The 21,612-nt window shown below is 56.5% G+C and overlaps 1 protein-coding gene across 2 annotated transcripts; it reads left to right on the top strand.

The window, feature by feature from the left end:
* The first annotated feature begins 618 nt into the window (after positions 1 to 618).
* On the top strand, positions 619 to 20,925 carry MMD (monocyte to macrophage differentiation associated). 2 transcript variants are annotated; one of them, XM_064150504.1, is made up of 7 exons: positions 757 to 967; positions 8,072 to 8,153; positions 14,272 to 14,432; positions 14,873 to 14,947; positions 15,738 to 15,839; positions 16,929 to 16,998; positions 18,547 to 20,925. In XM_064150504.1, exons 1-7 carry the CDS (start codon positions 939 to 941, stop codon positions 18,745 to 18,747), a joined length of 720 nt encoding a protein of 239 aa, XP_064006574.1. In that variant the 5' UTR covers positions 757 to 938; the 3' UTR covers positions 18,748 to 20,925. The 2 variants fall into 2 exon arrangements, with proteins under 2 accessions (XP_064006575.1, XP_064006574.1); XM_064150505.1 differs by lacking the exon at positions 15,738 to 15,839 and having other exon boundaries at positions 619 to 967.
* The last annotated feature ends 687 nt before the right edge of the window (positions 20,926 to 21,612 follow it).

Genomic DNA, 21,612 nt, shown 5'->3' with positions numbered 1-21,612 from the left:
GGCTGGGTTCGAGCAGCTGACCCCCGGTTACAGCTGGCGGGGCTGGGACGATGGCTCACCCGGTTATCGGAAGCCGTCCGGCCGCTGTAACCCTGGTTCGGAGCAGCGCGAACCGCTCGGCACAGGGGTTTAGCGGGCAGGCTCTGCCGGCGCAGGGGTTTAGCGGGCAGGCTCTGCCGGCGCAGGGGTTTAGCGGGCAGGCTCTGCCGGCGCAGCGCTGGGCCGCGCCGGGGCTGCGGCACCGCTCGGAGCCCAGCGCCTGCCGCACCCCTGCTGGGAGGGCTCTTCGTGCTCCGGGGTCCGAGAGCGGGCAGGCTGAGCCCGCCGAGGCCTCGTCCTCGTCCTTCTGCTTCTTGGGGTGCTCAGACAATGGCGATGCCGCCGCGCTGCCAGCCCCGACACCGCCGCTGCCGCTCCTGCCGTTTTCCGGGGCCGCCCCTGCAGACGCGGCTCAGCCCGCACCATCCTCGGCGCGACCCCGGCGCCAGGCCGCGGCTCCCGGCCCCCGCCCCGCGCTTCCCCACCCCAGCCCCCCTCGGTCTCCCGGCGGAGCGCTGGCCGCAGCGGCGGATCGGCCGCCTCCATCGCCGCGGGCTCCGGTCGCCCGGGAGGGCTCCCCCCTCGCCAGGCCTCCTCCCGCCATTGCGGCGGCAGGGGCGGGCCGCGGCGCGCCCGGGCGCTGTGGGCGGGCAGGGGCGGAGGGAAGCGCGGGCCGGGCGGGCTGGCAGCCGCCGAGGGGCCGGTTAAAGCGGCCGCCCGCAGCCGCCCGCCCGGCTCCCGCGCCTCACCGACGGACGGCGGCGGCGGCCGCTGCGCGCCGAGGCGGCTCGCACGCCAATGAGGGCCCGGACTCCGGCCCTCGCCGCCTCAGGAGCCGCCCGCAGCCTCCCGCCCCGACCCCCCGCCCGCAGCCCATCCGGGGCGGGCGGCCCGGACCCATGCGGCGGCTCCCGGAGAGGTTCAGGAGGTGAGCTCGCCCCCTTCCCCCCGGTTTGTAGCGGCACATCCGCTGCCCCACGGCTGCCCAAGGGAGAGGGCCCCCTGGCCGCCTCTGCCTCACGGGCGGGCACGCTGGGGCTGGGGGCTCGGGGTGGTGTCGAGGGCTGGGGGTAGCCGAGGTTCATTTCTCCCTCCCGCCCCGTTGCGCCCGGACCCGCGCCGCTGCTGGGGCGCCCTGGCCGTAGCGGGCCCTTGGCATCGCCCGGGCCAGGCGAGGAGCGCAGAGCTGTCCCGGCGGGGCGCGGGGTGGGGGTGCTCTGCACGGCGTTTATTGATCCGTTTCTAATTCTTTCTTCCCCTCTTAAGTGGGTGAAGGTTCATGCATCCGGATGAGTGTCACAGCCCCGGCCCCGCTGTCTCCCCGGCCGTGCCTCCCGCGAAGCCCGACCTGTGGCTCCGGAGCCGCCCCGCGGGCAGCTCATGGCCGGGCCGGGATGGGCACCCACCGGCTGCTCGGGCTCCCTGCGTCTCAGCCAAGCGCTGGTGTCCTTCCTTCAGGTGCCTCGGGGTGGCTTGAAGATGCTGCTGCTCACGGGGAGGGTGGTTGGTAGCAGCGGTGGAGGTTGGTGGGCAAACAGGGGTCTGGGGTGGGCTGTAGGTGCCCGAGTTGCTCAAAGTCCACATGCAGGGCTGATAGCTGTCGAGTGGCAACCTGCCTCCCAGATAAGACAGTTGCCATGATGGTTTCGCTCAGCAGGTGCGGTGCTGCCCTGCTCGGGAAACCAAAGCTCTAAGAACGACAATAAAATTGCAAGAGAGGAAAAGCCGAACGTGGCCAGAGCAGGGCTCTGTGCTAGCCCACGGGCAGGTAGCCTGCCCCTCGGCTCAGATGTGCTGCAGCACTTGGTGTGACTTCTGTTCGCTCTCCGCTCTTCACATTTTGCCTTTGGTACCTGCCAGAGGGTTGGGAAGTCCTGTGGGAGGACAGTGGGATGCACAAGCACCTTTTTACTGCCTCTCTCTGTAATCTGTGTGAGATGGCAGAGCTGTTAATGGGTTCTCAGGGCATTGCCAGGGTGTCTCGTTTCATCTTCAGTGTGGTGTTGTCGGAGGCTTTTTCACGGCGTGTGATTTCAGTGGGCTTCCCGAAGAAGGGATCAGCTTCTGGGCTGATTCAGTTGTTGCCATGACTCAGTTGTTCAGCGACAGTAAAGGTGATGTGAACAGCTCCGAACCACAGCTAGAGCTTTTCTAATGCGGGAGGGAAGGTGCCTGGCCCCGGCTGTGTTTGTCACTGCACGGTCTGAATTCCTAACAAGGGAAACAATTCCTGCCAGCTTGCCCAAAGAAACCAAGGGGGGGTTGTAAACCTCTTTGTTTCTCCTCAAGAACCTCACTTCAGCTGTCATTGTGGGAACGCAGCATCGATCTGCTTTGACCTGCTGGTGATGTTTTGCTTTTCCTCTTGGAAACAAAGAGCCTGGATCACCTAAAAATCGCTTCAGTGCCTGGATCTCATAGAATCATAATGTCTGGAGCCCTGGATAATGTGTGCTGCTGCTGCTGGCTTTCTGGAGTTATCCCCACCTTGTTGCAGTTTTTCAGCTGCTGCTTATTAGGGCCAAATGGTCTCTCCTGCCGCTGGAAAGCACAAGAAAAGAAGGTTACAAAAAAGGAGTGATGTGCTTTTAAGCTGGCAAAGGGAAGTGTGAGGCCTTTTGAGCTGAGCAAAGGAAGTGCACTTCCTGAAAAGCCTAACAAATCCAGACCTTTGAGGCTGTTACCGGCGCTTGCTGTTCTCCACTGACCGTTTACTTCGTGCCTCCGAGGGTAATTCATTCAGCAGATGGGAGCGAAGGCTGAGGCAGGGTCTGAGAAGTGCTCTTCCCTTCTGCAGCCTTGGGCATACGCCTGCCGTGCTGGCAGCAGATGCCGTGCAGATACCTGCGGTGGGTTGGTGGGTTTGGCGATTATTTGCCCGAGCTGGGTTTGCGTACAGGGACAAAAGAGCCTGCAGCTTTTCCTCCTGCTTTGTCTCCCGAAGGCTGAGACCGCTTGAGCAGGAAAGATATGGCCTCTCCTCCTTGAGCACGAACACAGGGGGCTCACTCACAACGCATCGGTCTCCGTCTTTAGCAGTTTGAGTAGCTGAGGCGCTTTCAAGATCAAAGTTCAACAGTGCCCAGGGGGGAGGACGAGCTCCTCCTCTGCTTTGGAACTGTCAGCCCCCTTTCTCAGTGCCCCTTTCCCGCCTGTATTGGCAATCTGCTCGTCGAAGAAGGTTGGTTGTGTGCTGTGGAATTGCAAAGCTTGGACCTCAAGTGGTTCTTGAGCTTTAAGGGTGCCTTTCAGAGGTGAAAACGAGCTGATGGCTCAGTTCAGTGCAGAAGCTCTCTGGTCTGGCTGGCTGCACGCAGTCCTTAGCCTGTGAACGGCACAGATTCCCCATTTGGGTATTGCCAGAGTGAATATTTTATATTAAAGGTTGTCAGTTTCCTAAATGGAGACAGTTATGTGTTTGCTGGTGCTGCACATCCCCTCAGTGAGTGGCTCTGGTGTCGCTGGAGCTGAAAAAGATGCTAGAGAACCAAAAATTGGTCCCTGCAAGCTGCATCCCAGCTCAGTGGGACCTTACCAGCCTGCCCTGCATGTGGTGCCAGCCTGAGTGGCTGTGTTGTAGGGAGCCTTGAGGGGTAAACAGCCTCTGAACGCCCTGCCTTGAGTGAGGTGAGATCATATTCCTCACAGTGCACTTTTTCAGGGGCAGGCGACCTGGAGAGAGGAGGCAAAAACAATGTCCCCGTGTGGCAGGAAACAAAGAGCATCCGCTGGGGAGGGGCTGTGTGGGCTTTGTTTGGCTGCCTTTAAGAAAGAACAGAGCTGTTTTTTCCTCCAGGCTGTGAATAAGCCAGCAGCCAAGTTCTTCTGCTGTCAGACCACGCCATCGTCTGCAGAGGTAGCTGCTACAGGAGTATCTGATGGACTTTTTAACAGTGTGAATCAAAACGTTTTTATCTGCAGCATCACCGAGCAGCCGTTTGCAGGTTTCTGGTCTGTTTCTTGAGGCATTATAAACACAAAACTGTCAGACTGGAAATGAAACCGACCAGAGCCAGCCCTTGGCTGGAATTACTGCCCTCTTCAGCCGCTTTCTGAACGATCCTTCCTCTGAAGTTGTCCCTGATAACGTTTATAAATAGGCTTGTAAAGAGGCATCAGGGAATGACTGCGAGCAGCGACCTGAGCCAAGTGCTCCAGCCTTTGGCTCCTGCCGCCTGTTGCAGGGGGACACCTTTCAGCAAGGAGAGGTGCAGGACTGGCAGGTGGGCAGCAGTGAGCTACTGGGCTCTTGGGAGGTCCTCCTCTTTCATGTAGAGGTAAAGTCAAACTCTTCCTCTCCTGCCCAGACACACTAGAAGTAGGTATTGGGAGGAGGCTCTTCCCAGAGAGAGTGATTGGCATTGGAATGGGCTGCCCGGGGAGGTGGTGGAGTCCCTGTCCCCGGAGGTGTTGAAGCCGAGCCTGGCTGGGGCACTTAGTGCCGTGGTCTGGTTGGTTGGGCAGGGCTGGGTGCTGGGCTGGGTGCTAGGCTGGGCTGGATGAGCTTGGAGGTCTCTTCCAACCTGGTTGAGTCTATTCTATCAGGGGACTGGAGCACTGCCTGAGGAGGAGAGGCTGAGGGACCTGGGGCTGCTTAGTCTGGAGCAGAGAAGCCTGAGAGAGGGTTAATAAATTGTCTATAACTCTCTGAGGGCTGGGGGTCAGGAGGGGGGGACAGGCTCTGATCACTGCTCCCTGGGATAGGACAGGGAGCAGTGGATGGAAGCTGCAGCACAGGAGGTTCCAGCTCAGCACAAGGGGGAACTTCTTCCCTGTAAGGGTCCCAGAGCCTGGCACAGGCTGCCCAGAGAGGCTGTGGAGTCTCCTTCCCTGGAGCCTTCCCAGGCCTGTCTGGATGTGTTCCTGTGTGCCCTGAGCTGGATTGTGTGGTCCTGCTCTGGCAAGGGGGTTGGACTGGATGAGCTCTTTGGGTCCCTTCCAAGCCCTGCCATCCTGTGAGCCTGTGGTGGTAGTGTAAGCATGAAGATGAGCAATGTGTTGCTAGTGGTGGCTTCTGCTGGGAGCTGGTGGAAGGGCAGCAGATCTCAGCGGTCGGAGCCCAGCTCTGCGTGCCGCAGGTGTCCCGAAGCGCTTGTGCTGCTCGCTGCTCAGAGTCCCAGGGGTCACTTAAAAACTACACAGGAGTTCAAATGGTCTGCAAGTGTCAGGCTCCCTGAAACCTGCATCCTGCCTGGAGGTGTTCAAGGCCAGGATGGATGAGACCCTGAGCAACTTGGGCTAGTGAAAACTGTCCCTGGCCATGGCAGGGGGGCTGGAGCTGGATCAGCTTTAAGGTCCCTTCTGTTTTGCCAGCCTGAGGTTACCACACAGATGAACAAATATTTGCGTCACTCCTGTGCTGGCACAAACAAAGGATGAAAGAAACCTCTAAGTCTTTGTGTAGATAAGAGAGCAAAGAGAGCTTTGTCAGTGTCCTTGTGTCCTGTCCTGCTGCTCCTAACACTGTTCAACAGCTGCTAACCAGAACCAGACTTTTCTGAAGTCGCTCTCCCTAACTCTGTCTAAAATCTAACATCACCACAGGCTCTCTTCTGATGCTTGAGAATGATCCTTTCCCACTAAAGAAATAGAATGGGAAAAGGAAAGAAAAAATAGAAGGAGCCCTCTAATGGGTACGAGGAGGTGCCATTAGCAGGCTGCCTTCAATTATTTATAGGGTGTAGATGATAATATCTTAGCTGGGAATTGGGAGCAACAGAATTTGCAAAGCTACTACTGAGGATAAACTTAGTCCTCTTGGGGCTTTGGTTTGTTCTGGTTGGGGCTTTGTTGTTCAGCTGTGAGACTTTCCAAGGCACCACCATGGGCCTTTTGGGGCTCTGGTTTTGCTTTGGTTTGTTCTGGTTGGGGCTTTTTTGCTCAGCTGTGAGACTTTCCAAGGCACCACCATGGGCCTTTTGGGGCTCTGGTTTTGCTTTGGTTTGTTCTGGTTGGGGCTTTTTTGCTCAGCTGTGAGACTTTCCAAGGCACCACCATGGGCCTTTTGGGGCTCTGGTTTTGCTTTGGTTTGTTCTGGTTGGGGCTTTTTTGCTCAGCTGTGAGACTTTCCAAGGCACCACCATGGGCCTTTTGGGGCCCTGGTTTTGCTTTGGTTTGTTCTGGTTGGGTTTTTTTTCCTCTTACTTCTGAGACTTTGGAGAAATGGAAGAATGTCCCAGGTGGAATCAGTGAAAAGTTTTCCCTGACTTTGAACTGATGGAATTGGGCAAGGGCAGCCTAACCCTGGTCACTGACTGAGCCATGCAGATGCTTTTGTCTCCGAATGTTTCCCTAAGTTGGGAGCAGAAGTGAGCAAACTGCAGGTTCCATCTGGAGAGGATGCTGAGCTGGCCTTCAGCAGCCTTCACCTGGACACAGTGGGCAGCCAACTGACTTTGCCAGTGTTCTGCCAGCCTGGGTGGGGGAATCCAGTGTCAGCCTCCTCCTGGAGATGGGAGCAAAGAGCCATTTGGCACTGAGAAGTGAATTGTTCAGTTCCTAACCTGTCCACACTCGCTGTCTGTGAATGAAATTCTCCTTTTCCTTACCCTTGGTACTGGTAACAACTGAAGCTGTTTCTTGACCTCATCACAGTGTGGACAGAGATCATGGCACTGTCTTTCATCTGTTGAATTTTCATGGGTCAGTCAAGTGTCTGGTAGCCCAGGAGCCTGGGAGTGCTTGCTCAAGCCATAAGACTTAGGTTTGCTTTCTTGGTTGCTTTTCCCTGGTTTGATACCAGACACCATTTTATGGGTGCCATAAAAGATAGGACTGCTTTGGGCTCAGAGATCAAAGTTTGTCTGACAAGCTTTAAATAAATGGTCAGGTTTGCCAGTGACACCCACCTGAAGGTAGGGATCCATCCAGAAGGATCTTGACAGGCTTGGGAATTGTGCCGGTGCCAGCTGCAGGAGGTTCAACAAGTCAAAGTGCAGGGTCCTGCATGTTGGTTGGGCTAACACCAGGCACAAATCCAGGCTGGGTGCAGAGTGGGTTGAGAGGAGCTCTGGAGAAAGAGCCTTGGGGGTGTTGGGTGCTGAGCAGCTCCCCAGGAGCCAGCAGTGCCCTCATGCAGCCCAGCAGGCAGCCAAGTGCTGGCTGCAGCTTGGCAGGGCAGGAGAGGACATTGTGCCCCTTGGCTCTGCTCAGACCTCATCTCCAGTCCTGCCTCCAGTTCTCCTGTCCCCAGCAGAAGGACTCAGAGCTGTGGAGTGAGTCCAGAGCAGGCCACAAAGATAATCCAAGGGCTGGAGCAGCTCTGCTGTGAGCACAGGCTGAGGGAGCTGGGGGGGTGCAGCCTGCAGAGGAGAAGGCTCCAGGGGCACCTCAGAGCTGCTGCCAGGGCCTGAAGGGAGCCTGCAGGAAGGCTGCAGAGGGACTTGTGCTGAGGGGGTCTGAGCCAGGCCAGGTTTGGAGCTGAGGCAGAGCAGGGTTAGGCTGGAGCTGAGGGAGAAGTTGTTGAGTGTGAGGGTGGTGAGAGTCTGGCACAGGCTGCCCAGGGAGGCTGTGGCTGCCTCCTGCCTGGGGGTGCTCAAGGGCAGGCTGGATGAGGCCTTGAGCAGCCTGTGCTAGTGGAAGGTGTCCCTGCCCTTGGCAGGGAGTTGGAGTTAGGCAATGCTTAAGACCTTTGAGGTTCCTTCCAGCCCAACTCTGTCAGTCTGTGGTTACGAATGCTGCAGTTTCAAGAACTTCTTCAAAGCAGCATAGCCCTTGGCAGCTGTGGTGCAGTCTTTGTTTCCAGAGCAGCCTGAGTCCTCAGTGTGTAGCTGAAGTGGGCAATGGCTCCTTCTGCATCCAGCCAAGCTGCTGGAAACCGGGGGGGGGGTCTGGCTCCTGGTTAAACATCCATCCCCTGCGGCAGGCAGCCCCGGGGCACACTGACACCTGCTGCCGCTGGCTGGGCTGGCACTGTGCTTCCAGTGTGTCTGCCTGGGACTTCTCACACTGCCAGGCTGGAGCTGATCCTTCGTGAGGCTCCACAGAGATGCTTTGTGACTCCTCCTAAAGCTGCCTTTGAACTCCTTGGCAGGTTCATGAACCACCCAGCTCCAGCCAACAGCCGCTACAAGCCCACCTGCTACGAGCATGCTGCCAACTGCTACACACACGCAGTGAGTACTCTGCTCCTGGCCTTGGGAGCCTCTGCTGCCTGCCCCTTGGGGTGGGCTGGGGTGGCTCAGGGCTCCCCTTACTCCAGTGGACAATTCACATGCACAGCCTCTCTGCTTTCCTTACATAAGCTTTGGCTCTACCAGTCCGGGAAAGGCAGGGTAATTAGGTGCCTGGTAATCACTAATCCCTCCTCTGAGTCCCTAGGAGCTCCAGCTGCTTTGTGAGACTCCTTTCCACCACACTAAGTTCCATGTCTGTAGCTGGATGTGTCTCCTGAACCACTCAAAGGATGCCCATGGTACAGTGCCTCTAGGCCTCCACTGCTCCTGCAGGGCAGAGCTCCCAGGGCTCTGCTCTCTTAGTAGTGTGCAAATTGTCTGCTTCCAGCCCTAACAAAGATCTCCTGGGGTTAGAAGGGGAAGGCTTCCCAAGAGCATCACGTGGGCATCAGCCAGAAGAGCTGGCATGGCTTAGCCCTGCTGTTGTATACCCATAAACTGATCCTGCCAGTGGTCTGTGCTTTGAAAGGGGCACTAAGTCATGCTGACAGCCCTGCTGCACGTCCTGCTCCTCTTCACAGTGCAGGGACCCATTCTGGGCTGGAATGTCAGATCTGCACCAAACCAGGACAGCAGTTGCTTTGTTTTGCAGGTAGTTGGGAAGTTTGACTTGCTGTCTGGCACTCTGAAAAGGACTCAAAGCTGTGTTTGGTTGGGTTTTAAGATAGCATTTGCCCTTTCTGAAAGCTGCTTGTGCCTCTCCTCAGTCCCTTGTTTAACTCCAAGCATCTGAAGTATGTTTGGCTTTGTCCTCCACCTCTTATCTACAGTATGTCTGAGTGAGCTGCAGATATGAAGGCTAGAGGTAGTGCCTGGACTCCTCAGCCCTACAAAAGCTCTGTGCTTGGTGTTTGTTTTGTACATAGCCAGCTTCAAGCTCTGTGTTGCTGGGGAAAACAGAGTCCCCTTGCTTTAGGTGCCACGGACAGAGGCACTGAGTGCAGCCTCAGCAAGTTTGCTGCCCACACCAAGCTGTGTGCTGCAGCAGCCAGGCTGGAGGGCAGGGATCCATCCAGAGGGACCTGGGCAGGCTGCAGAGGTGGGCACAGGCCAAGCTCAGGAGGTTCAACAAGACCAAGTGCAAGGTCCTGCAGCTGGGTTGAGGCAATGCCAAGCACCAATCCAGGTTGCGCAGTGCCAGTGGAGGGCAGCCCTGAGGAGAGGGACTTGGGGGTGCTGCTGGAGGAGAAGCTCAGCAGGAGCCAGCAGTGTGCATTTGCAGCCCAGAAAGCCAAGCAGAGCCTGGGCTGCAGCAGCAGTGTGGCCAGCAGGGCCAGGGAGGGGATTCTCCCCCTCTGCTCTGCTGAGACCCCACCTGGAGCACTGCATCCAGCTCTGGAGCCCCTGGGACAAGAGGGCTGTGGAGATGCTGGAGAGTGTCCAGAGCAGGGCCAGGAGGATGCTGAGAGGCTGCAGCAGCTCTGCTGTGAGCACAGCCTGAAAGAGTTGGGGCTGTGCAGGCTGGAGCAGAGGAGGCTCCCAGGGGACCTTCTTGTGGCCTTCCAGCATCTGAAGGGGGCTCCAAAAAAGCTGGGGAGGGACTTCTGAGGCTGTGAGGGAGTGGCAGGAGTGGGGGGAATGGAGCAAAGCTGGAGGTGGGGAGAGTGAGGCTGGAGGTGAGGAGGAAGTTGTTGAGCAGGAGAGTGGTGAGAGGCTGGCAGGGGTTGCCCAGGGAGGTGGTTGAGGCCCCATGGCTGGAGGTGTTTGAGGCCAGGCTGGCTGAGGCTGTGTGCAGCCTGCTCTAGGGTAGGGTGTCCCTGGGCATGGTAGGGGGTTGGGACTGGCTGCTCCTTGTGGTCCCTTCCAGCCCTGCCTGGTTCTGTGATTCTAGATATAGAAAAGCTCACTGAAGCTTCTGTGTCTTTAAGGCAAGGGTCTCCTGGCCAGCATTGTGTAAATATCTCCTTATTTGCCCAGAGGATGAGGCAATGTTCTGCTAGCTAGCACAAATGTGTCCTTTATCTCCTAATCCTTGTGGAAATCTGGTTTGCTCTGGCCAGAAAGTTGGATTTCAAAATCTCTGGCAGAGGTTGCAGTCCCCCTCAGCAATCCTGGCCTGCATCTGGCTGCCAGACAGGCATGGCCTCTTCCAGCCTCTCAGCAGCAGGTACCAGCCCAGATGTCATGGAATCAGAGAATGGGTTAGGATGGAAGGGACCTCAAGGATCATCCAGTGCCAACCCACTGCCATAGGCAGGGACACCTCCCACTAGAACAGGTTGCTCAAGGCCTCATCCCACCTGGTCCTGAACACCTCCAGGGAGGTTGTGGAGCACAGAAGCAGCCAATGTGATCAAAGATCCCATTCTGTGACTCTGTGCTCCACAACCTCCCTGGGCAGCCTGTGCCAGTGTCTCACCACCCTCACTGCAGAGAACCCTTTCCTCACAGCCACTTTAAATCTCCCCTCTGCCACTTCAAACCCATTCCTCCTCCTCCTCCTCCTCTCATTCCCAGACCTTGTCAATAGTCCCTCCCCAGCCCTCCTGCAGCCCCCTTCACAGCCTGCAAGGCCACTCCAAGCTCTCCTGGAAGCCTTCTCCTCTCCAGGCTGCACAGCCCCAACTCTCTCAGCCTGTCCCCACAACAGAGGTGCTGCAGGCCTCTTGCACATGGCCAAGATGCTGACAGGTCATGGGGAGCTGTCAGCACACAGCTTGGCTGCTCAGAAAATGATCACAGGATGATTTGGGTTGGAAGGGACCTTAAAGATCATCCAGTTCCAGCCTGTCTGCCACAGGCTTCAGCAGAACCTGCAGTACACCAGACAACATTGAGAGGACTGGAGAGGAGAAGGCTTCCAGGAGAGCTTGGAGTGGCCTTGCAGTGTCTGAAGGGGGCTGCAGGAGGGCTGGGGAGGGACTATTGACAAGGTCTGGGAATGAGAGAAGGAGGAGGAATGGGTTTGAAGTGGCAGAGGGGAGACTGAAAGTGGCTGTTAGGAAAGGGTTCTTTGCAGTGAGGGTGGTGAGAGCCTGGCACAGGTTGCCCAGGGAGGTTGTGGAGCACAGAGTCACAGAATGGGATCTTTGATCGCATTGGGTGCTTCTGTGCTCCACAACCTCCCTGAAGGTGTTCAGGGCCATGCAATGTTCAATCAACATTTAAAGCCTTGCCATGAGAACCCAATCTGGGCAAGCACAAGCAGCTGAGAGCATTGCTTGCCTCCTCCTCTGTGTTGCAGAGCAGTCAGGTGGATGAGGCTTTGCTTAATGCTGAGTTTTCAGTTGGAGGTTGATGTCATTTCTGCAACACAGCCTTGGCAGTGGTTCTCCAGGTGCTGCTTTCCAGAGCTTTGCTCCTGATTCAGAGTAGCCACTTTGGATTTTCCTCCTCAGCGGGTCTCCCATCTGGCTTTTGAGTCAGAAATACACAACAGGCACTGCAGACAGCTGCTTAAAAACCAAACCCAACCAACCAAAGCCCCAGCAGTAAATGGGGATGCAGAGTCCCCTGCCCAGCCTCTGGCTGGAGCCCTGCAATGGTAGCTTTGTGGAGCATTGTCAGGTGTCTTCACTGCTGAGGCTGCTTAGGATCTCTTGGTTCTTACCTTCCTTTTCTTTGTCGACTTTACTTGAAGCTGTGACTTCTCTAGAGGAGACAGGAAGGGTAGTTGAATAGAGAGACAGAAAAAGCTTCTCTCTGCTTAGAAGAGCAGGAAGGAAACTGTGTGAGAGGAGCAGGATCTGTCAGAATTTGGGCTGTATGGTAAGCTAATCCAAGGGGAGGGGAGGCTCTTTCATCATCACTCTGCCCAGGGTGCATAAGGTTGATCAGACAAAAGATATCCTCTGATGGATTAAACCCTCAGAATCCAGACACTGCTTGCTCTGGAAGTTTCTTCCAGCTGCCTTAGAAGGAGGAATTGTGCCTAAAATAATTCCCAGCCTCTCTGTTCCAGTCCTGGCTTGTGCAGTGCATGGGGAAAAGAAGAAAGCAGTAGAAATGGTGTTTGAGATGCGGCTTGGAGCATGCAGCAGCCATCTGAGCACGGGGGAGGGGCTGTCAGCATCTCAGAGCATGTCACTGCCTCCATTCTGCCTGACTGCTGCCAGCAGCTTGCTCTGTGTGTTGCACAACCCCAGCTGCCCAAGAGCTGCTCCCTCCGCAGCACTGGCTCCTCGCTGGAGCAGGTCACTGAGCAGGGAGGTGCTGAGCTTGGCTTCGGCGCTGTGTGCCTGGGGCAGGCAGCTCGGGGTGGGCACAGACCTTCGTGATTCCCTCTGAGTGTCAGCTGTGCTCTCAGCTCCTTTGCTGCTCGGTCCTTTGCTCCCTGTCCAAGGGGGAGGTGTGTGTGGGGGCTGTGTTTGTGCTGGCAGTGTTGCCCTCTCCATGGGCTGGCACCAGTGCCACCATGCCTTGCTACAGCAGCTTGGGCACCAGAGGCTGCTCTTGCCTTGTGCACAAAGAGCTGTGCTTGGCAGCGATGTTGTGTGCTGCCAGCATTTGAAGAGAGCTCCAGAGCTCCCTGTGGCACAGGTTGTCTGCAGAGAGATGTGAAGAGCACAGCTGAAATTGTGCCCAGCCTGCCAGCAACCTGAGCAGCCCCAGGCAGGCAGGCAGCAGAAAGCAGATCCTTGGAGTTGGTAACCGGAGCATAACTGCCCTGCAGCATGGCTGATCAGCTTCACAGCCTGTTCCAGCACCTGCCTGTGTGCCTGCAGGCCTTCTGCAGTGGCAGCAGGGCCTGTGGCAGGCAGCTTCCCAGCACACAGGGCTCTGCTGCCCAGAGCTGTAAACACACACTTCTCCACCCTGGCTGCAGAGGGGGCTGTGACCTGCTGCCCTCCTGTTGTGCTGGCGCTTCTTGGTGAAGCTGTTGCCTGTTCTCTTGTTCTGTGACCTCTCCTCCAGCTTCCTTTCTCATCTATCAGGCACTGAGGTGCTGACATTAACCATAGAAGAGCCCTTGAAAGCTCATCCAGTCCAAGCCCCCTGCCAGAGCAGCATCACCTAGAGCAGGCCACGCAGGAGCACATCCAGCAGCAATGAAGCTGCAGCTTCCAAACCTGGAAGTGAGAGCCACTTTCTTGTCTCTGCTTTTAGCTCTCTGGATGAACCAGCTGCTCTCCAGCTTCCTTTGGTGTCCTCTGTGTGTTCTGCACTCGAGCTGTGAGCAGAGCCTCCATTTCTCCTCTTCTGTACAAGTCAGTGCAGGCTAGAGCAGAGCTTTGCACCCTGGGCTGTCCAACCTGTAATGCAAAGCAGAGCTGCTAGGGTTGGCTTAAGCATTGCTTGATCCTAGCCCTGTTGTTGAGCTTGTGAGACTTGGCTTACACCAGGAAGGATTCTACCTCTGAAGCTCTTTTACAATCCAAATCAGCTAATTGACATCTCCAGGCACACCAGCAGGGCCTGGAGGGGAACCTGCACGGGGATTTGACTTGCAAGGCTGACAAAGATGCACCTTCCTGGTGGAAGGAGGCGAAGGGCATGGGTAGCAGTGTCTGAGCTGCAGGCTCCTGAGAGACTTGCAGGACATGTCTGGGGGTTCTTTGGCCTTTTGTGCCCCTCATCCTACCACCCCAGGCCCTTCTGAGCAGCCCCTCCCCAGTCTCCCTGTAGGTCCCCTTCAGACACTGAAATGCAGCTGTAAGGTCTCCCTGGAGCCTTCCCTTCTCCAGGCTGAACAGTCCCAGCTCTCGCAGCCTGTCCCCGTGGCAGAGGTGCTCCAGGCCCTGCTCGCCTTGGTGCCCTTCTCTGCTGCAGCAGGTCCATGTCTGCCTCGTGTCTGGGGTCCCATAACTGAGAGGTCAGGGAAACTGTGTGGGAGCTCCTTTGTTTGTCTCAGTGTGCCATGGCTGGAGCAGGTGGTGACCCTGCCCAGTGCCAGCTGAGGAGAAAGGTGTCACAAGTGGGTACAACCCTGCTGCTGGAGACCTGTGTGCCAGCGTACAGCCGAGTGACCAACGCTCTGCTTTGCACTGTGGCATCCAGGGCCCTACCTGTGGTTTGCCATGGCTGACTGCAGCTCTCCCTCTCCCTGCTGGTGCTGCGCTGTGGGTGGCATGGTGCTGACAGCCAGGAAAGCCTTACCAAGGCCCTTTTGTTCCCTTAGTTCCTCATTGTCCCTGCCATCGTGGGCAGTGCCCTCCTGCACCGGCTGTCGGATGACCGCTGGGAGAAGATCACGGCGTGGATGTACGGCGTGGGGCTCTGTGCCCTCTTCATTGTCTCCACTGTGTTCCACATCGTCTCCTGGAAGAAGAGCCACCTCAGGTAGCTCTCCAGCTCCTGCCTGAGCTGCTTCCTTTTCATGTTCTTCCTACTGTGTTTCTCAAGGGATCAGAAATGATTTTGCAGGAGGTTGGAGCGGTTCCTTGCGCTGAGACAGGGTAAAAACCACCTTTGGCTCTGGAAGAAACAGTGAGCCAAGCTCAGAGGCAAACAGACTTCCATGTCCTTTCACAGGGAATCATGGAGTGACTTAGCTTGGAAGGGACCTCAGAGATCAAGGCTCTGCTCACAGAGCTAAGCTTCCAAACCCTCAACGCCACTGCAGCCATCCTCTCAAACTCTGCTGGCACCAGGAGATCCCTCTCCAGCATCCACAAAGACTCTGCAGCGTGGCAGGAGGCTGGAGGGTATCAGAATCTTTCCAAAAGCTCTCCTGGTGACTTGCTCTCTCTCTCTCTCTCTCTCTCTCTCTCTCCCCCCAGGACCATGGAGCATTGCTTTCACATGTGTGACAGGATGATGATCTACGTCTTCATTGCAGCATCCTACGCGCCGTGGTGAGAGATCTGAAGCACAGCTTCACGACCAAAGCTCTTCCCCAGGCAAACATTTTATCCTTACAACCTCCCAGAGTCTATAAGCATCATCTTAGATGCACCAGGCCACGTGGTGCCTCCTGAAGTGCAGCACAGGGGAATCTCCTGAGGCTTGCTGAGCAGAAAGCGATGTTAGAAAACAGCAGAGAGGAATTTTCTGTCTCATAGCATCATCCTAGAGTGGCTAAGGCTGGAAGGGACCCCAGAGATCATCTACTCCAACTTCTCCGCCATGGGCAGGGACACCTCTTGAGTCATCCAGCCTGGCCTTAAACACCCCCAGGCAGGAGGCAGCTACAGCCTCCCTGGGCAGCCTGTGCCAGACTCACCACCCTGGTACTGGAGAACTTCTTCCTCAGCTCCAGTCTCACCCTGCTCTGCCTCAGCTCCAAACCATTCCCCCTTGGCCTGTCTCAGACACCCTTAGCAAAAGCCTCTGCAGCCTTCCTGCAGGATCCCTTCAGGCACTGGCAGCAGCTCTGAGGTGCCCCTGGGGTCTTCTCTCCAGGCTGCACCCCCCCAGCTCCCTCAGCCTGTGCTCACAGCAGAGCTGCTCCAGCCCTTAGCTCATCTGTGTGGCCCCAGGTCATGGTCCCCTCACGCCGAGTCAGACACCTTCTGCCCCTGTGTGGACTGTCCCAGTGTGCTGTCCCTCCCCGTGCCTGAGTTCCAGCTCTGGCTGCTTCTGCCATCCCTGGCAGCCGGTGTGGGCTGGCGCCGGGGCAGCGGCGCTGAAGCGTGTGTCTGGCAGGTTGAATCTGCGCGAGCTGGGCCCGCTGGCGTCGCACATGCGGTGGTTTATCTGGCTGATGGCTGCAGGAGGCACCCTTTATGTCTTCCTCTACCACGAGAAGTAAGAGCTGCTCCTTGCATCTGGCTTCAAACTGCAGTTAAGAGGTGGAGGCTTCCTTATTTCCTCAGTGCTCCTACCCAGGCTTCCACAGATGGAGAGGGGAGCCTGGGAGCGGTGGAAGTGTGAGGAGGAGATGGTGCAGACTTGGCTCTTGCCAGCAGGGAGCTGCAGCTCCCCGGCAGAGGGTGGCTGTAGGCTGCATTGTTGCCTTCTGCCTAAAGGGGTGGGAGGGAAGTGTCCACTTCAGCTCTTGCTGAGTGTGGGTAGGGTGAGAAATGCTGAGCCCCTTCTGCCCCTAAGGCAGGTTGTACAACATGACATTGGTTGTGTAACTGAGGCCTACTGCCTCCTGCTACCTTCTCATGGAATGAGTTGGGTTGGAAGGGAGCTCCAAAGGTCACCCAGTCCAAGCCCCCTGCACTCAGCAGAGACCTGCCTCACTAGAGCAGGCTGCTTACAGCCTTGTCAAGCCTCGCCTTGGATATCTCCAGGGATGGAGCCTCAGCTGCCTCCCTGGGCAGCCTGTTGCAGTGTTCCAGCACTCTCACGGTGCAGAACCCAATTGCAATCTGCTCTTCCCTCATTTCAGACCATTGCTCTCATCCTGTCCCTGCAGGCCTTTGCAAACAGGCCCTCTCCAGCCCTCTTGTAGCCCCCTTCAGGTACTGGCAGACTGCTCTAAGGTCTCCCTGGAGCTTCTCTTCTCCAGGCTGCACAACCCCAGCTCCCTCAGCCTGCCAGATGCAGAGGCAAACACACTGAGACCGAGAGTCTAAAATCTGATTGCTTGACCTCCCTTTCACTGATCTTTGGGGTCCCTTCCAACCCAACCCATTCTTTGATTCTCGTGCTCAGGGGGCAGGACACAGCTGTTTGGTCTGGAGATGAGCTGAGGTTCAAACAAGAGCCTCTTCAGCCGTCTCAGTATTGCTTTCTCAGTGCCTGGCTGCAGCTCTGTCACCACACATGGGTTATGATGTGCTCTGTGAGCAGGACCTGTGCCAGCAGGAGGCTCAGCAGGTTTCCCTTCCCATTGAAGGCAATGTTTGTGCTCTTGTCCACCTCTTTGACTGACTCCTTCCTTTTTAGGTATAAGATCGTTGAGCTCTTTTTCTACTTGGCCATGGGATTTTCTCCTGCCCTGGTGGTGACCTCTATGGTAAGGAATGTGGCTGTTGACACTGCAGGACAGACCTGCCCCTTCTGAGCAGCTGCAGCTCTCTTGCTTGGGAGTCCTCTGTCACTGGCAGTGCTATCTGCAGGGGACCCAAATGCAGGCAGTTGAGGTTTGCATTTCACTGACTCCTGCCCTGTGGTGCTGGCTCTGGCCTGCAGGCCCCAGGTGCTAAGGAGCTCAGTTCTGAGGAGAATCACAGTCTGGGCTGGGCTGGAAGAATCTGAGATTCAACCAGGCTGGAAGAGAGCTCCAAACTCACCCAGCCCAACCTAGCACCCAGCCCTGGCCAATCAACCAGACCATGGCACTAAGTGCCCCAGCCAGGCTTGGCTTCAACACCTCCAGGGACAGGGACTCCACCACCTCCCTGGGCAGCCCATTCCAATGCCAATCACTCTCTCTGGGAGGACCTTAAAGGTCTCCTGGCAACCTCTGCCGTGTCCTTTGGGTAGAGATGCTGAGGGTGTGCCTGTAGGTGTTCCTGTTGCTATGCTTAGTGCCCACTTAGCACCTCCGGGTGGGGCAGGAAGGCTTCTCCCTCTGCCTGTGGCACTTTGAGATGCTGTCCTCTCCCTTGCTCTGTGAAACAGCTCTCTGGAAAACCTCAGCAACTGATGCCCTGCTCTGGACCAAGATGGGGAAGTGAATTGCTGCTTGCCCCTTGCAAAGTTACTTGGGGGCAACAGAGGCTGAAGAGTTTTGTCTCCTACCAGAAACTTCTCTTAGCAGGGAGGCAGAAGGATGTTGAGGAGCTGAAGTAGCTGAACTGCAAGCTGATTCACTGTGGCTGGGACACTTCATCTGCCAGTGACTGCTGTCTGGGGGTTTAGAAAGGGTCCCTCCTGCTTCGCTCTGCCCTCCTCCAGCCCTTGACTTGTTTATGGTTACAGGTGTATAGATGCCTGAATGACCCTCTGCTGCTGCTGAAGATCTGACACTCGTACAGGGGCTTGCCCCAGGGCTTCCATCTGAATGCTGAGCTCCACCAAAACCTTGCTGGAGCTTCAGCCCACCAGCAGAGCTGCACTGAGCTCACAGTGCCTGAGCTTCTTGTTTCTCCATGTCTGCCCTGCTAATGAGCATGAAGCAAGACACCAAGGATTGAGATGCTTGAGTTATCCCTCTTCTGTGGTGTGCTTCACAAGGGCTTGTGATTGGCCAAGAGGGAATGGACTGAAGCTTGAGGAGGGCAGATTGACACTGGAGGTTAGGAAGTCTTGACAGTGAGAGTGGGGAGACACTGGCACAGGTTGCCCAGGGAGGCTGTGGATGCTCCCTCCGTGGAGGTGTTCAAGGCCAGGCTGGATGAGGCCTTGAGCAGCCAGGGCTGGTGGGAGGTGTCCATGCCAGGGAGGTGGAACTGGATAATCCTCAAGGTCCCTTCCAACCCATTCTGTGGCTCTCTTATTATCTATGGTCTTCTCTTCATCCATCTGTCACAAGCAGGATACCCTGAGCTGGCAGTTCTTGGGGGGGGAAGCAGTTTGCATTCTGTGCCCTCCCTAACCCCCTTTCCCTGTTGGTTGGCAGACCAACACGGATGGCCTGCAGGAGGTGGCCTGGGGAGGAGTGATCTACTGCCTGGGCGTGGTGTTCTTCAAGAGCGACGGCGTCATCCCCTTCGCCCATGCCATCTGGCACCTCTTCGTGGCCACCGCCGCCGCCGTGCACTACTATGCCATCTGGAAGTACCTGTACAGGAGCCCTGCAGACATCATCCGGCACCTGTGAGGCAGCTGTGCCAGCCCTCCCCCGTGCTTGGCCTCTGCAGCTGTGGTCCCTGAGCTAAGTGGCTGGGGGAGATACCTGCGCTGAGCTGGGCAGTGCTCTGAGGCAGCTGCCGTGCGCCGCTGGTCTCTGTGTCCTGCACCTGCCCAGCCTCTGGCGAGAGCTGTAGGTACCCAGGGTGCTGTGCTGCAGTCCCAAGAGCCCATTCCCTGTCAGCAGAACTTGGCTGCCCGATGTTTACAAAGAAGTCTTTTGTATCCCACTTTCATTTGGACACTTTTTAACTCTCTGAGGAATTTTTTCTAACTCAGTGGCTGAAAAGGTGAAGTCAGCAGCGCAGAGGTGGCTCCTGAGCTGGGGCTGCTGCCTGTCACCTGGCTCACAGGCAAAGCATCTGCTCTTCCCTGCCCATCTCCTTGGTATCTTGTGACTTTTCTAGGACCTTTGGGTGTTTTTGTAAACTTTAGAAGTATCTTTGCTGAACTGGTAGCACACACAAGGGTCACCTCTGCAGCTCCTCACCTTGCAAGGTCTTGCCAGACCTGACTACATTCCACCCCCTGCTGACAGGTGACCATTGGACCTCTTCCAGCCCTTGCATTGACAAAAAGGCATCAAAATGACCACTTTGAGCTCAAATCCCAGCCTGGTTCTGCTGAGTGTTAACTGTCAGTGTCTTCTGCTCCTGCCTGGCACAGCTCCAGCAGCATCTCCAGTTGGCTTTCTCCATGATGGATGTGAAGTGGAGCACAGTTCCCAGCCAGGCAGCAGCTTGGAGCTTCATAACTTCAAGTCAGCTTCAAGCTGTTTGCAGCAGCTCGAAGCAGCTCGAAGCTGATGTGTGGTAGTGAAGGTCCAAATCAGAGTCAGGTTCTCCACAACGGCCACCAGGTGTTGCTGCTCTGATATTGAGGCTTGGATTTCCAAAGGGATCTAAGAGAACCTGGCCCCACCTTTTTCCTTGGCCTTGGTCTCCCTGGGAGCTGCTTGGGCTGGGTCTGTTAGGAGCTCCTGGTCGCAGCAGCTCTTGCTGACCACTTGGAATTCATTGGTTCTTCACAGAGGAGCCTGAGCTGGTGCCATGGGCCATGGTGGGACTGGCACAGAGCCAAGCTGGGCTTTCCTTGTGGGGTAAAGCCCAAGTGCTGAGTGGAGCAGCTGTAGAGGAGTCAGTGTACAGTGTCTGTCCAGCCCTGCCTCCTGCCCCACCACCTGATGAATGTCTTACATTAAGATTTGACCTTTAGCCTCTCTCTGATGTCCTCACTGTTTCCTGTCAGCGCTGACCTGACAAAACCAAACCCTGTTGCCTTCTTTGGACGTGGCTCTGGGTGCTGCCTGTCTGCAGAGCAGGAGCAGCAGGGCAGGGATGCTCTTCAAGGCAGCTGTCTTTGGTAGCACAGCCAGGTTTGCCCCAGGGGCTGCACATCAGAGTCACAGAACGGCTCAGGCTGGAAGGGACCTCAGAGCTCTGCTCCACCCTCCCCACCATGCCCAGGGACACCTCTCAGCTACACTCAGCTGCTCAAGGCCTCATCCAGGCTGGCCTGCAACACCCCCAGGCAGGAGGCAGCCACAGCCTCCCTGGGCAGCCTGTGCCAGTCTCTCACCACCCTCCTGCTGAAGAACTTCTTCCTTTTAGCTCACCCACACTGAGGGGCAGACTTTACCCTCGAGGCACTGAGGGCCAGCTGGGTGGTGTGAGCAGCTGACAGGAGAGATGGCAGCACCCCAGTAGTGAGCTGCTCCAGGGAGGCAGCAAATGCCACATCTGGGCAGGGCAGTGCCAGCCCAGCAGTCTGCACAGCTGGATGCCTCCCTCCATTTTACTAACCTTCTGTCTGCTTGAATTCCCCCCCCCACACTTCTCAGTGAGTTTCTTACTTTGCTTCAGTGCAGTAACTTCAAAACCACTAAAGTACTCCTGAAAGGTTTCTCTGAGCCCAGCCTGGACCCATTCCTTGGCTGTGTTTTAATTTGAATTTAGGTTTGTTTGGGATTTCTTTGTTCTTTGCTCTTTTTGTTGGTTTGTTTGCAATAGTTTTGTTTTCTTTTTTTAATAACAACACTTTCCATTCACTGGAGGAAAAACCCAAACCCAACTGTTTTGAATCCCTGTCTTCTAGTCAATATGATCTTGAATGTACCAGACTAACAATAAACATTTTGTGCAATTTGGAAGCTTCTCTTCCTTGCTGCTTATTTTGTTCTCCTCTCCAGCACTGAGGCAGGATCTGGGTGATGGCAGCAGAGAGACAGAGCTGAACTCAGGCAACTCTAGCAGGAAAGGTTGCAACTGGAATTACTCAGGAAAGAAGAATCAGAATGGTAGGGGGTGGAAAGGACCTCAGAAGATCATCCAGACCAACCCCCCCTGCCAGGGCAGGTCACACAGGAATGCAGCCAGGTGAGTCTGGAAAGCATCCAGAGAAGGAGACTCCACAACCTCTGTTGGAGGGTGAGAGAGCCCTGCAGAGGGACCTGGCCAGGCTGGCTGGGTGGGCAGAGGCCAAGGGGATGAGACTGAACAAGGCCAAGGGCAGGGTTCTGCACTTTGGCCACAACAACCCCAAGCAGCACTACAGGCTGGGGCCAGAGTGGCTGAGAGCAGCCAGGCAGACAGGGAGCTGGGGGTGCTGGGAGAGAGGAGCTGCAGAGGAGGCAGCAGTGCCCAGGTGGGCAGCAGAGCCAATGGCATCCTGGGCTGGCTGAGGAGCAGTGTGGGCAGCAGGACAAGGGAGGTTCTTGTGCCCCTGTGCTCAGCACTGCTCAGGCCACCCCTGGAGTGCTGTGTCCAGTTCTGGGCTCCTCCATTGCAGAGAGATGCTGAGGTGCTGGAAGGTGTTTGGAGAAGGGCAGCAAGGCTGG

This window comes from Pogoniulus pusillus, chromosome 11, assembly GCF_015220805.1.
Source record: "Pogoniulus pusillus isolate bPogPus1 chromosome 11, bPogPus1.pri, whole genome shotgun sequence".
NCBI classification, from domain to species: domain Eukaryota; kingdom Metazoa; phylum Chordata; class Aves; order Piciformes; family Lybiidae; genus Pogoniulus; species Pogoniulus pusillus.
This window is presented reverse-complemented; position numbering and strand designations above follow the sequence as displayed.